The sequence below is a fragment of the Aquarana catesbeiana genome, linkage group LG07 (genome assembly GCF_042186555.1).
Source record: "Aquarana catesbeiana isolate 2022-GZ linkage group LG07, ASM4218655v1, whole genome shotgun sequence".
Classification (NCBI taxonomy): Eukaryota; Metazoa; Chordata; class Amphibia; order Anura; family Ranidae; genus Aquarana; species Aquarana catesbeiana.
The window spans coordinates 246,410,042-246,424,214 of record NC_133330.1 but is presented as its reverse complement, the minus strand read 5'-3'; the positions used below and the strand labels follow the sequence as shown (position 1 = coordinate 246,424,214).

General features: G+C 40.5%; 1 protein-coding gene across 1 annotated transcript; it reads left to right on the top strand.

Moving 5' to 3' along the window:
* The first annotated feature begins 321 nt into the window (after window positions 1-321).
* On the top strand, window positions 322-13,868 carry ZNF326 (zinc finger protein 326). The gene is made up of 11 exons (XM_073593174.1): window positions 322-487; window positions 3,182-3,271; window positions 3,893-3,968; window positions 6,449-6,830; window positions 8,493-8,673; window positions 9,096-9,198; window positions 10,060-10,207; window positions 10,909-11,059; window positions 11,624-11,754; window positions 11,920-12,015; window positions 13,250-13,868. The coding sequence occupies exons 2-11, from the start codon at window positions 3,229-3,231 to the stop codon at window positions 13,433-13,435; spliced, it is 1,497 nt and encodes a 498-aa protein (XP_073449275.1). The 5' UTR covers window positions 322-487; window positions 3,182-3,228; the 3' UTR covers window positions 13,436-13,868.
* Window positions 13,869-14,173: the final 305 nt, after the last annotated feature.

Below are 14,173 nucleotides of genomic sequence, written 5' to 3'. Positions count from 1 at the left end.
CCCCACCCTCTTTCTAAAAGATCCGCTTACATTGGTTGTCAGGGCCGCACGCACATACTTTATATGTTTTCAGTTATTGGTATCCCTCCGCCAACAGAGCTACATTGGGTGAGGTGTCTATATTCCTGCGCAGAGAATTAGTCCCCGCACTAACTTTGGCGCCACAGCTCTCCGCCCGCAATTGTAACATTCCGAACCGGTTACACAACCCCAGAACAAAGCGCCTGTGGGCGTGTCCGCGGCCAAGGAGCCCTTCCCATACCTTTCCGAAGAAAGAGAGGGCGGGGTCAGGTAAAGCAAACGTTCAATCACAGCCCGTCTTGGAGTGGGCGGGACAGCACTGACGTCACTCACACGACGGCCATTTCTGCAGCACGCAGGAGGAAACGAGTCTCCATCTTGTAGCAGACGACCGGTGAGGAACAGAGGGCTCTTGGAACGCTCGGCTTACCCGGAATTCAGTCGGCCCGCTTGGATATCGATTGAGGTGAGGCGGTGGTGGGGGTTGGTGAGTGCGCGGTGTTCTCTCCTCAGAGGTCACAGGAAGGTGGCGGGGATGTGTGACATGGCGGCCGGCCGGCCGCGCCTTTGTTCGCTTCCCGCGCTGCGTGCTGGAGACTAGACCGGGGATGGGGAAACCACTGGAAAGAGATCCATTGTATTGACTGTCTGGGGGGGGGGGAGATATATATATATATATATATATATATATATATATATATATATATATATATATATATATATGCGCGCAACTGGCCCTACTTTCTGATCCGCCCAATGAGAATTGAGGATTACAGGCATGTGACCAAGGTGATTTTTTTTTTTTTTTTTTTTTTTTTATTTATATATATATATATATATATATATATATATATATCACCTTGGTCACATGCCTGTTATCCTCAATTCTCATTGGGCGGATCAGAAAGTAGGGCCATTTTCTGATATTTTATCCTCAGGATCAGATTGGTGGAAAGCTCATGATTTAAATGATCTGTGAGGCCCATGGGTAAAATTCCTCCCCATTGTCAGTATTGCAACATATACTTACGTTTCAACCTGATTGTAGAATATTCTGTGTTATAATTCATTGCTGATCTTTAATAAGCAGTGCATTGCTCCATAAACAAAAATGGCGCTATACATTGCATCAGAAAAAAAATGTCCATAGGGGCCTAAGGCTTATCAAACTGCCCATAGATAAAGTATTAAGAATCCTCCAATTAAAAAAAAAAAAAAAAAAAAAAAGTGAGGACAGCTGCATTGTTTACAATGGAGACCTTCACATGGTGGTGTTATATGCATTTGTAACAGAATCCAAAAATCTGTCTGCCTACATGCATATACATGTATGCCAGATACTGGGCTTGGGGAGGGGTTATTGGTCATTATGCAGGAACTTTATGCTAGAAAACATGCAATAAAAATTGCTTTAATGAATGTCTCCTAAAAATCCTCCTGTTCTTTAAGATTAAGCCTAGGGGGGGGGGGAGACACATCTCATCTCATCTCATCCTATTGGTTTACAAGCACTAGGCTCTTCATAAACCATGTATAGTAGGATCCACTAGTCATGTGATATCTCTGCTTTGCTCTATTAGAAGTATTGGAGGTTATCTCAGTGGGCAAGTCAGATTACAAGGTCACTGTTGTCCTGTGATTGTCTGCCATCCTAAGATTGATCTTGTTTATCAGTTTTTTTTTTTTTTTGTTTTTTTTTTCCTGTAAACCTAAAATGTTCATGGACACATAGGATAATGTTGAGCTGATTCTACAGGCAGAACACAACTCCTGTAGAAGCTGTGTGTGGTCGCTCTCTCGTAGTTTTGTGTGTAAAATCTTGTCTCCTCTAATCAAAATGTGCTACAAAACACCACAATTCTGCACCAGGACTAGTTTGAACCTAGGTTAAGACATGTGCGGAGGGGCTGCTGGTTTAATACTATTAGGACTACTTTGATCTGGACCAGGGTCATGCTTTCCGTGTGCATGGTATTGTCTGTGTGAAAATGGCTGCAGCCTGTGAAGATCACGAGGGAGGTGGGATTGGTTACGAAGACGGAAGCAGTTATCTATTCTCCCTGCTCTGTTAAACAGGCCTTTGGCTACATTCACTGTAGCAATCCTGAGTTTATGTACATGGGAAATATTTTGCTTCCCGGGTAAGTTCTCCAATGTCTAGCTGTAGCTGCCTTTTATACAGATTTTAGCCACTTGAGTTTCAATTGAATTCTGAGCACAGAATTCTAGTGTCTCTAAATGCAGGTAAACATTTTGATTAGCAGTGTGACTGAGGCCTTAGAGTATCTTTCATTAAGATTGCATTCCATATCAAGTTTTGTTACTTGATCGAAGCTGTTTTCAGCTCTGCTTTGTCTTAGCCTCTAGAGGGCTGTGTATTGATGGTAGATCTAAGTGTAATGTGAGAGCAGCAATCTATCCAATGCAGGTCTAGCTTGTGGACATGGTTTTTAAGACTATACATATAAAAGGCCTGGTTAGTAGCAGTACTTGGGGAGGGGCCTTGTAAGATGGTGGCAGTCTCACAATCTGCTTTTCTATTGTCCCTGTGTGTGGGCTGGGGAATTTGCCCAAACGAATTCAACAGCAGCTGTTAAGCCTGAGGTGGGAGGCAGCATTGTTCAGTTTTTTTGTCAGTTTAATGCATGTTTCCAAATTCACTTTTTCCGGGACAACCCTTGAGATGTAGAGCTCCTCCAAGGACAGGAAATGGCTTGCCATGCAAATTTGTTGTAAGCCTTTTCATTGCACCATGCAAGTCAATGACTTGTATAGTTTATCTCTTAATCTTATTTGCCTAGAGGGCTATGGGGAAAACTTCTCATAATCTTTTGCTGGAGCAAACTTTTGCACATTGTTACCCAGTAAATGTATGCAAAATTTTACATAGCGCACTATAGAAATAGCTTGCCTGCTGCACACCCTGCCCAGCCTAAGTAGCTGGGTAAAAGCTGCTTCAGCTTGATTTGTCCAGACCACACCCCCTGGGGGCATGGCCTTGATGAATTGAGCTAAACCTGTTTTTACCTGTTTTTACTACTTGGGCTGGGTGAGATATGCAACAGCTGAGTTATCTTTCTATTTATAAACCTGTACTAGCTGTTTCTTGTACGATGCCAAACTAAACATTACTTTTTTTTTTTTTTTTTTTTTTCTGTAGGACATCAGCAGTCAAAGAATCCACAGGAATAAACCTTTTTCAAAACTATGGACGGAGTACCTGGCAGAAAGGCTTGGGGAATGGCTGGAGGTATGTGTGGTCTCATGTTTTGTTTTCTGGACCTGCTAAGTATATTGCTAAGGCTGGGTTCACGCTGAGCGACTTGCAGCAGGGGGTCCAGTGTGTCCTCATTCACTGTCCCAGGTCTGAATTGGGGGTGTAAATCTTTGCCTGAATCAGCCAAAGATGCATAGGACCCTTCTATGCATTCCGTGGCTGCCCCGGACATGTGTGAACTGGCTCCATTGAGAACAGGTCACACTCCAGTCATGTAAATTGGATGCAGGGAAATTCGCATCTGAGAACCCAGCCTAAATTGTCCAACGGTAGAACTATAGGTGGCCCTGTTGGCACCACCAGGCTCAACAAAGTGATTCAAATATTGAGCTGGGTGGCATATTGTCAGGCATTCCCGACCATTGTAGGTGCTGCGGCTGTTGAAATACAGTAACCAGAGAGGTGGGGGGATTCCTCCATTCTTTTTAGCAGGGATAGGAGGATCAGCGTCTCCGAAGGAGAGCATTAATGTGTATGGCTAGACTTATTACTTTTATTTGTCCCACTATTCTTGCATTCTCTTAGAAAAGGAAACTAAGCAGATGGTCACACTTTAAGGGAGACCTCAAATAATTTACTTATGAATGATTTTAGGTGCAGTCCGTGAATATGGGCATGGGAGCTATGACCGAAGTATGGACAGTTATGGAATGGACAGCGGTAGTGACAGGTAAGTTTGGCCCCATATGTGATTATCGACACTTGTGATTGCTGGTATACAGATGAGAAGTCATGAGGTGTAATGTACCCATGGTTGCAAAGATTAGTAATTGGGTGTGACTTGGAAACAAATTTTTTTTTTTTGTAAATGTAATTTTTAGTTAAGGTAGACAGGAACATGTAGTTGTAGTACAACTCTATAGCCACTCTGGAAATGTATTATATGATGTAACAGTTTAAAATGATCTGAGGCTCCATTCACACTTGGTGTCTTGGGATCGCGGCAGAATTGCTGCAGTTCTGCCTGCAATCTCAAAAATGCACTAAATCGCAACACGCAGGTACAGGTGACATTTTTGAATTGCACCTAAAACAGTGCGGTTTTGCTGCAATTCGTATGTCAAATTGCATCACATGACTCTTGTTGCCAACAAGAGCCTGTTGCTGCTTGGTGACAGGCTTCATGCCATACAATTTGCTGCTCAACAACTGTGGCAAAACCGTAGCATTAAAAAATGGCACCTGAACCTTCGTTTTGAGTTTGTAGTGCATTTTTCCCTTAAAGTGAGGTACTATTAGGTTACCTTTGCCAGATCTGTCCCATAAAGGTATTCATGTTTCACAAGAACAAAATAGTGCTTGCTGGAGATTTTTCACAGCCTTTTGCAGAATCTTTCCAGTCCCTTATGTGCTCCTAGCACACGTTAGGCCAGGTCTTTGAACTTCAGTTGATTGGTCTGCAGGTAACTTGGAAGTCAATGGCATTAGGTTGGTTTGTGCTAGCAGCAAATGACTACGAAGATTTTGTAGAAGGCATGTGTAACACTAAACAGCTATCCAGTGATATCTTGGTGACTCACCTTAAGTGTGAACTATTGGGTGGTATGATTACATTTACCTGGCTTTTTTTTTTTTTTTTTTTTTTTTTTTTTTTAATACAGGGCCAGGATAGCTTTACTAAGCCTGTCCCTAAGCTCAGCTGTGGCAATGTCTCATGTGAGTTGTTGATGTTCAGTCAGAGCTATCCACTCCACCTGCACAGAAGCCACATGTTCACATCACAGCTTTGCTTTGGTGCTGGCAGCTAGAGGCAGTCAGATTAGCTGGTAGGCGAGTATTAAACATTACCTGTTAGGATAGCCATACACTGTACAAGAACCCTCCTTTAGATCTGCCATCAAGTGTGTTGCGCAAGGACCAGCTTAAAATTATATAAACAATTGATTTGTAATATGAGGACATGACTAAACTGATAAAATTTGTAAATCTGAAGGATGTTATGCAAACTGATTGTAGTGTGTAATGGTCAACTTTAGTGTTGGCAGAGGATGGCTGTACTATGTGGATAAGGATTATAATCTTAAGGCTTTGGGTAAATGTTCAGATGCAACAGTCGAAGCATGAACTGGAGAATGACAAAGGACTTTACTTCCTCTGCTAGATCTTCAGTTGCTTGCATGGATTACCTACACCTAACCTTTACCCAAAATGTAAAGTAGGATTGTGGGGTTATTTGAGAATTTAAGTATTTACTTTAGATTTGCAGCTTCATTATAAAACCTAAGCTACAAATGTCATTTATTTACTTGAAGTTGTTCATGTTTTTGGCTTTTGATTTTCTACAGTACTTTTATTAGGCATTTAGATTAGTCAACTTTTTATTCTGTAAATGCATGCTTATGCTGTCTTATTGCAAGAAAGATGCTTAAAGCGAATCTAAAGCCAAAAGTTTTAGCTTTGTATAAAGTTGGGAAGGGTTGCTTTTGCTCAGTCTGTTCTATTGAGAGATTTTCCTGTTTCTGATCTTGGAGACATACTGAAAGTGAGTATATCTGAATGTACGCAGTTGTGACTTGAACTGGGGTCTCAGATGGGATTCTTTCAGTTCTGGTGACAACTGTAAAATTACAGAAATTCTCATCACTGACTGGTCACTAGGCCAGAGGTGTTAATCCTCCCGAGTGGGGCACATGGCAATTAAAATCTGACTGAGGTTTAACACTTCCACACTTTATCCAAAAACTACATTATTTGCTTTAGAAGCACTTTATTTCTTAATCTTGCAAGAAGTTATCTAACTTCTTGACCAAGCATTTATTCAACTTAATTTACCTCTGAAATGGTAACTGAACATTTTGATATAAATGTTACATTCAATTGGCCCTAACTATCATTTTAGTTTTTCATGGAAACTATCAGCAAAAGTGCATTGGCTGGCAAAAAAATTTGCACTGTAAAACCCTTTTGATAAGTGTGTACCTTCATAGCCCCTTTAATTTGTTGTAAGATTAGCACACCACTTTTTTATGAAGGAATATATGCTAGTTTTGATAAGCATAATTTTATCAATAACATCTGCCATAAGACAGAGGTTAGGTATTGTATGTCTTAAGATTTAATGTAAAGTTGATAAATGTCAACTGATGCTTTTTGTTCTGCTTTGTCTAGTAAGCTTACATTTTATTTTTCTCCTCACGTCAATTCTTCCAGGTTTGGACCTTATGAGTCTTTTGACTCCAGGTCTTCTGTGGGTGGGCGAGATCTGTACAGATCTGGCTATGGTTATAATGAATCCGATCAAGGCTACGGAGATAGTTATGATGGCCGATATGAGAACCCATACCGGAATAGCGTTGACTCTTTTGATGCTAGAAACCAAGGCGGGTCCAACTGGGATCCGTCTTTCCCACGAGCGAAAGTGAGGACTGGGTTTATGGAGGACAGAGGAAGAGACAATTACTCTTCCTACGGCGGTTTTTCTTCACCCTATATGAAGCCTGCAGCAGTAGGCTCTCGGGGAAGAGGAATGCCTGCTTACCCCGACGGTGCTTTTGGAGGACCAGCAGCAGGCAGAGGCCGTGGCAGAGGAGGAGTAAGTATAGAATCTTCTCAGATTCTTTTTGATAGTCACTTTTAATGATTTCAAGCCCAGAACTTTAAAATGGCACAATGTCCATCTTTATTGCAAATCTGCTTTAGAGGCTTGTGTGTTGTACTCCCAGTCTAAAAGCTGACTCTTGAAGAATACATGCTTTAAAAGTCACATGGGGAGTATTTGGTACATTCTTTTCTTGTGAAAGAAAAATTGAAGTACCATATAATTAGCATGCTTTGTGGCTGCAAGGATATCTAGTTTTCCTTGATCTCATAATAGATTGATTAAAAACAAATGCAAAAGGTTACACACAGACCTTTTTGAAGTTCTGAGTAGGTTAAAGGTGCAATGTATTATGTTAGACACTCTGAGCAGACAAGATTGACTTTTGGGAATATCCCAAAGCCATATAAACCTGTTGGGTTAAGCACATCCTAGACTGTTAACATGATATATGTAATTGTTCCAAACTTCTAAATACTGTCATAGGTCTGGACTCCGGTCCTAGTGTTTTGGTGCTGACTAAATTGGAACATGGCGTTTTGTGGTGATGCAAAAAATCCTCCTGGGTAAAGGAGGAACCTCTTGTGAGGTGGCATAATACCCAGACTTTGTCAGATTGTTCCGCATTAATCAGCACCAACTATATATGGGGGAGGGAGGGGGGGGTGTAGTTTGAGTCCTGTTTAGATGTCTGCTTTTAAGGGGCTTTGCCTCCTGAATAGAAACCAGATTAGTCCTGTTAGGCACTTGCCTAACAGCATGAAGTACCAGTGTTGGTACATGTAACTTAAGCCATTGTTTGCATTTTATTTGGCCCAGATGTGTTTTTTTTTTTTTTTTTTTTTTTTTTTTTTTTTTTTTTTTTTCTTCTTCTCTCAGTAAGTGATATTAAACCCAAAGGCACACATTAATTTCAGCTTGCCAATTTTTAGATGTGATGGCTGTATTTTGGGCTTTCTTTCCTTTTTAATTTCACCTGTTTGAGCTGGCCCGTAAGTCTGCCTTTCAACAGAATACACCTATATCCCACTTTATGCCAAATTAAACTGTTGCTGTAACTGCTTAAAGTGTTAGCTAGAGTTCAATTTGTTTTAGTGCATTTAAATCTGCTAGTATATGTAACACTCCCCAAACACCCCCTCCTGACAACGCTTTTGTCCATAAGTGTCTGTTGCTGCTTCATCAAATGTTTGCCAGATCACCAGGTGACAATACAAGGAGAAAAAAACCTAAACAAATACAGCAAAAGCATCTAATGTGCAATATATATTTTTGGGTTTAATACTGCTTCAAGCAGGGCTCAGTAATGCATGCTTATTTTTTGTTTTTTTTATATATCCTATAAGCTAATGGGGGTTTAACTATATAACTTTTTTTTTTTTTTTTTCGCTAAATGGTGGTGAGGTCCCTCTTGATTTTGTTAGGTTTTTTTTTAGAAATGCATTGCACCTTTAATAAACACCTGTAATGTGTCATGTATTTTGTATTTCTGGGGCATGTTTTGATTTGTATTTTCCTGGAAATTCTACCTTGACTGAACATAGAATTCCCTTATTACTGTCTTGAGATGACAATAGCCTTCTCAGATACAGTAAGGGGTGATAGTAGAAAAAATAGTTATTCATGTGCTAACTTTGAATTGCCCGATTTCTGCAGCTTGCTCGTGGTATGCGCAGGCCTGCTATGGACTATACCCCCCAGCCTTTGTCTGGTGGAATGGCAAGAGGAATTAAGAGGAAGATGGCTCAGCCATTCAAGGCTCCTGTAGGTTTTGGCAAAAAACCAAAGCTAGCAAAAGCTGGTGCAAACCAAACTGCCAAGCCTACTCCTGCACCAGGTATGTGCTTTTGTGTGTTTGTGTGTATATTGTACACTTTTTTTTTTTTTTTTTTTTTTTTTTTATATGCTGGTCCTGTGAGTTGGATAATCATGTCTTGGGGTGGAATCACTCTGGAGTACAGGAAAATCATGTGCCATGTTACATGAACGTGCTGCCCTTGCAAGACCCACGTGGGTGTTGACGCCTCAAGTGATTCTTACAAAACGCAGTGCGTTTGGCCACCTAATTGCATGGTACTGAAATACTATGCATTTTGGTTCAAATAGGCTGTCAACTGGAACGTATGTATTCTGTTAATTGTCCCTTTAGACCATATACAGTTTTATGTACAGTATGACTTATTACTCTAGTAGTCTGGACATTGTTCTTGAATCTCTGCTGTCAAACATAATCTAATCACAAATTTTTTCCTTCTGTAGCAGAGCCAGTTGACCCAGAAGAGGAGGAGAAGCGCCGCACAGAGGCAAGAAGGGAGAAACAGAGGCGTAGAAGAGAGAAGAACAGTGAAAAATACGGCGATGGGTACATGTCTGCTTTTACTTCTGGGGTAGAAGTGTTTTTATCTTAATTGGAAGACACTTGCAAGAGTGTCTAATTCTCCTCAAGTGATAGTTGCTTTAGTTATTGCAGATGATGACTCTTCATAATTCAGTAGTGATGGGCATTTTGCTCTTTCAAGAGCTATGGTCTCAGCATCTGATACATACTTCAGGTGTGTTCTGCTGGAAGCCATATAGTTTAGGCTTCACACTGGGAGCACTGTGCGTCCCTGTTCCTCCGTTTCAGGGACGCATCTAGGCCGATTCTATGCTTGACTCAAGACTCACATAGTTTCAGTGCAGTGCGCTCTGCAGCTGCAACGGAGATATGTGAACCGGCTCCACAGGGAGCCAGTTGCATTATCCTGCTATGCGAATTGGATGTAGAGAAACCCGCATCTAATTTGCATAGGTGTGAACCTGGCCTCAAAGAACAGTGAGGACTCGCTTGAGGGACTGACTTTCATTAAATCTTTCTACTTTGGATAGCTGATTACTTTGTACTTTGGCATTACTTTTTAGTTTTTCCCCATTTAAAATACTGGCTTTGTTAAAGGACAAACTCTGGCCTTAAATTTATTTTTTGTTTATTTTTTTCATGGCTGGGTATGAATTGGTTTGCTGACTTCATGCCTTCTAACGCTTTTTCCTTTTTCAGGTTAGTCTAAGATGTGTTAGAGAAGCTCAGGTCATAAAATCTAGACTGCTCAAACTATTGTGCATAATTGGTGGTTTGAGGCATGTATGACAGTCAGCCTGCAGGAGTTGGGAGGATTTTAATAGACTTAATGTTTACAATTTCTTTAGAAATGCGTGCAATGTTAATTAGATCTTCTCTTTTCAGAATGGCCTTTACCTGCTCATTCTGCAAGTTCAGATCATTTGAAGAAAAGGGTATTGAGGATCACTTGGCCAGTGAAGCTCATCAGGAGATGCTTGATCATATCCAGAAACAAACCAAATTTGACAAACCTGTCATGGAATTTTTGCATGTAAGTAAATTCTGAGTGCCTCAAACAGGCAGCAGAGATTTGTTAAGATGTCCTGGCAAGTGTCTGCCAACCTTTACATAGCAGCAGACACCCCTGTCTCTAACATTTGACATTCCATCAGAATTTGGGAATGAATTGCTAAAACTGAAGAGTGCAAAGGTTGTGCATGATAGTCAATCGGCTTCTAATTTCAGCTTGTTCAATTAAGCTTTGACAAAACTGGAAGCTGATTTGGTTTCTGTGCAGAACTGCACCAGATTTTGTACTCCAGTCTTGGTAAATCCACTCTGGAGTGTTTTGCATTATAACTGCGGTCAAAGCATTGCACTGGTATTGGAATAACAATGGTGTAATGTGGTGTATGGATGCCAACTGTAAAAGCATAGCTGTCCTAAATGGATCATTGCCTGCACAGCCTACCCTGTTTATGCTCATGCTTTATTCTAAAGCACCAAAAATATTTATCTGATTTGGTGACACATTACCTCATCACTCATTGAAGTTCTGATCTTCAGAAAACTTGTTTAATACTGTCTACATTAAATGTGGCCAAGAGGCTATATGGAAACTGTAGCAGGTATGAGTTCGGATTGTAGAATGGCTGCTGCTCTGAATTTGTGTTTGTTCATCTTGAGACTCAAATGAGTTTTCTCTCAGTTTACTTGCATTTTAACTTTAACCCCATCCAATTTTTCTTTTAGGAATGCATTGTTAACAAGTATAAGAAAACTGCTGCACGTAAAGCTCAGGCTACACAGAATCAGACTCCAACTCAGGCCCTCACTCCGACCCAGACTCCGACTCAAAATGAAGCTGCAAAAGCTCCAGAGAAAGAGAAGGATATTATGGAAGGTATGTGGGTGTGCTCCCTCCCAATAACTGGAAAGGACTTGTAGCAGATAGTAGTTGAGTTATACCAAGAAGGTGAACTTTTTTGGCCCATAATTCTGTTCTGCAAAACCAATTGTATTCATCTCCATTCTCTAGCACAAGTGTACAGATGGCTTTGTTCACTTCTGCGCTAGGATTTTGGTCTGTACGTGCCCTCTTACAGAAATAGGGGGAAGTCCCATAGGATGAAAACAAAATTATACATACATACATGGTGGGTTTTTTATATTGTGATACAACCACCTTCCACTTCAGTCTATTTTGACTTCTGCTTATATTGTTCAAATTGCTGATATCCCTTACTATGGGATTATGTAATTCTGTTACTTGGATTACTCCAGTACTTAGTGGTGACTGACACTAAGTGCAGCTCAATCATTCCAGTGTAAGCCATACATGCACTAAAAACAAAATTAAGGTGATGCATGGGTGTTTTTTTTCCCCTTCTCAGTATATTTAAATATAAATGAATTTTTCATCATATTACCATGGTTTATGTAAGTTAATGTGGTTTTTGTTTTTTAGGAGTTACACCAGATGATCACATGATGAAAGTTGAAACTGTACACTGCAGTGCCTGTAGTGTGTATGTACCTGCTTTACACAGCTCTGTGCAGCTGCACCTTAAATCTTCTGATCACTCAAAGAGCAAGCTGGTAAGACATGTATTTTTTGGTCATGACTGATACCTGGGAATATGGACCTATTGACCTCTGTGGGTTGATTATATAATTTACACATATATTATTCTGTTCGTTGGAGGTTTATAAACTTTTATTCTGGGACTGATTCACATGTAATGCATTTCTGCTCCTCCCCAGGCTTACAAAGATCAGATTAAGAGAGAAAGCATCTTGACTGCAACAAGCATACTAAACAACCCACTTGTAAAGGCAAGATATGAACTCTATTTAAAGGTAAGTTAATGTGTGAACACTTCTAGGGACCTATGCTCACATGTGTTTGTGTGCTACATATGTACAGTAATACCTCGGATTGCAAGTAACGTGGTTAACAAACGTTCCCCAATACAAGCTATTTTTAAAATCCTGACTGTTTACGAGCAGAATACAAGCCCCTGCAGTACCACATTTGGCCAGAGGTGTTGTGGCGTCAGTGACATTCGTAGCTCCTCGGAAACGCTCCGTTTCCAAGCCTCTCCGAGTTTCCAAAATGTGCTGCCTAATGCTCCAATAAGCATGTGCTATTTAGCAAAGATACCCACTAAACTCAAATTGCTGGCATGCTTTGTTGCCTTTGGTAACCTAAAGTGTGAATGTGACACATGCATTTTACTCCACTCTGACTTTAAAGCTTGAGGCAAGAATCTTGTCCCCAGGGGATTCCTACACAACCCTAAACAAGCATGCTCTATTTATTGGTATCTATCTGGTAAAGTATGTTATAAATTTTATTGGATACTAGCATGTTTGGTATACATGGGTATAATTTTATTTGCCACCAATGTTTTTCTGTAAATCCAGAAATATTGACTTGTTTAGTTATGGGGAGAGTAAAGCATAGTACATACAGGCTGAATATAAGGTTACTTCAGCTGTTTCAAAACTGGCCAACATTCAGCTCGTGTATGGCAGCTGGTCTGACAAAAGCTGGCTGTTTGGCCGGCTTCTGTTGGACGTGCATGCTAGAATACCAGCAGGCACCCATGGCTGAGAGTGCTGACTGGAGTGTTGGGGGGGGGGTGGAAAGCACCCCCCCTGTAAGAACACAAACACAGCAGGGTGCTGTACTAACACTTGATTGTTGGTACAGCGGCTCCAGTCTGAGCTGTTTATCCATTTGACCTGCTAGTGTGTACTAGGCTTAAGATTATGAATCGTAACATCGATTTTTTTTTTTTAATTTGCAAGATGGCTAAAATGAGATTACCAAATGGGTTGTCTGAAGTGTCAAATCTGTCTTTGACGTTTTATGAAATGTTTTCAACAACCTAAATCAAGCTTCTATACCTCCCCGGCACTTGTTTGGGACAGGGTGCCCGGTAATGAGGCTTGACAGCAGGGCAGTTTAGAAATGGGTGATTAGTCTGTTTTTAACCTGAGCTGCTAATTGGGCAAGGTGCCATAGTTCCGCCTGCCTGCTATAACTTCTATAACCATCCCACATTTATGATCATTGCTTGTCTTGAAGGGTGAAAATCCATTTGAAACTCATGTTGAAGAAGCTGCTCAGGAAACGGTTACGGAGGATGCCGAAGCAGCTGGTACTGTAGCAGAGGGTGAAGCAGCAGCCGCAGCACCCAACACTGGGGAGAGTGTTGCAGAAAATGAAGAAGACTTCACTGCTGATCCATTGACCTCAACTGATGAAAATTAGATAATTGGACGTATCAATCTGTAGAACTTAGATCCATCCTTTTTAAACTGTTGTGCCATCCTCTTTCAAAATCTATCCTCTTGGGGAAATTTGAAGTTCTGTTTTGCAAAGAAACGCTTCCTTATGTATTTTTTTTTTCTTTGCATATTCATACAATTTATTTGATTTTTAGCTGTTGGGTTTATTTATCAGGGTGAACTGATAAAATGCCATTTTATTTTCTGTCACCATGCTAGGCCCTAGTATTTTTAACCTGAAAATGCTGTGAAGTCTCAGAATGTATTTGTACAATGTTGGACAGAGTTAGTGTTTATTGTAGTTTGTGACACCAAGTAATGTGGCAGTGTAAGCTTAATTTTTTTTTTTACTTTTCTATTTTGTTTGCTACTTAGATGGCCGTGTCTCAAAGATAACAAATAAATCTAAACTCGAACTGTTTGCTGCCTTTAATGCTTGTAAAAGTCTAAAGTTGCTGTATACTTTTATAATATCAACATTGTAATGGCAATACCCTATATGCATTTTGACAAATCCCTAGTATAGGCTTACTTGAAAAAAATGCCCTTTCCACATGGAGTCTGTCCATCTCAATGCTTTGGAGCTTTTCCTGTTTTTTTGCAAAATAAAGCTAATGCTGCACTTGAAATAAAAGTGCAAAATCTAGATACAGCTACTAGCACCCCGAGTCGAATGCAAACTCCAAATAGGTATAAAATGCAAAATAAGTGCAGCGCTAAT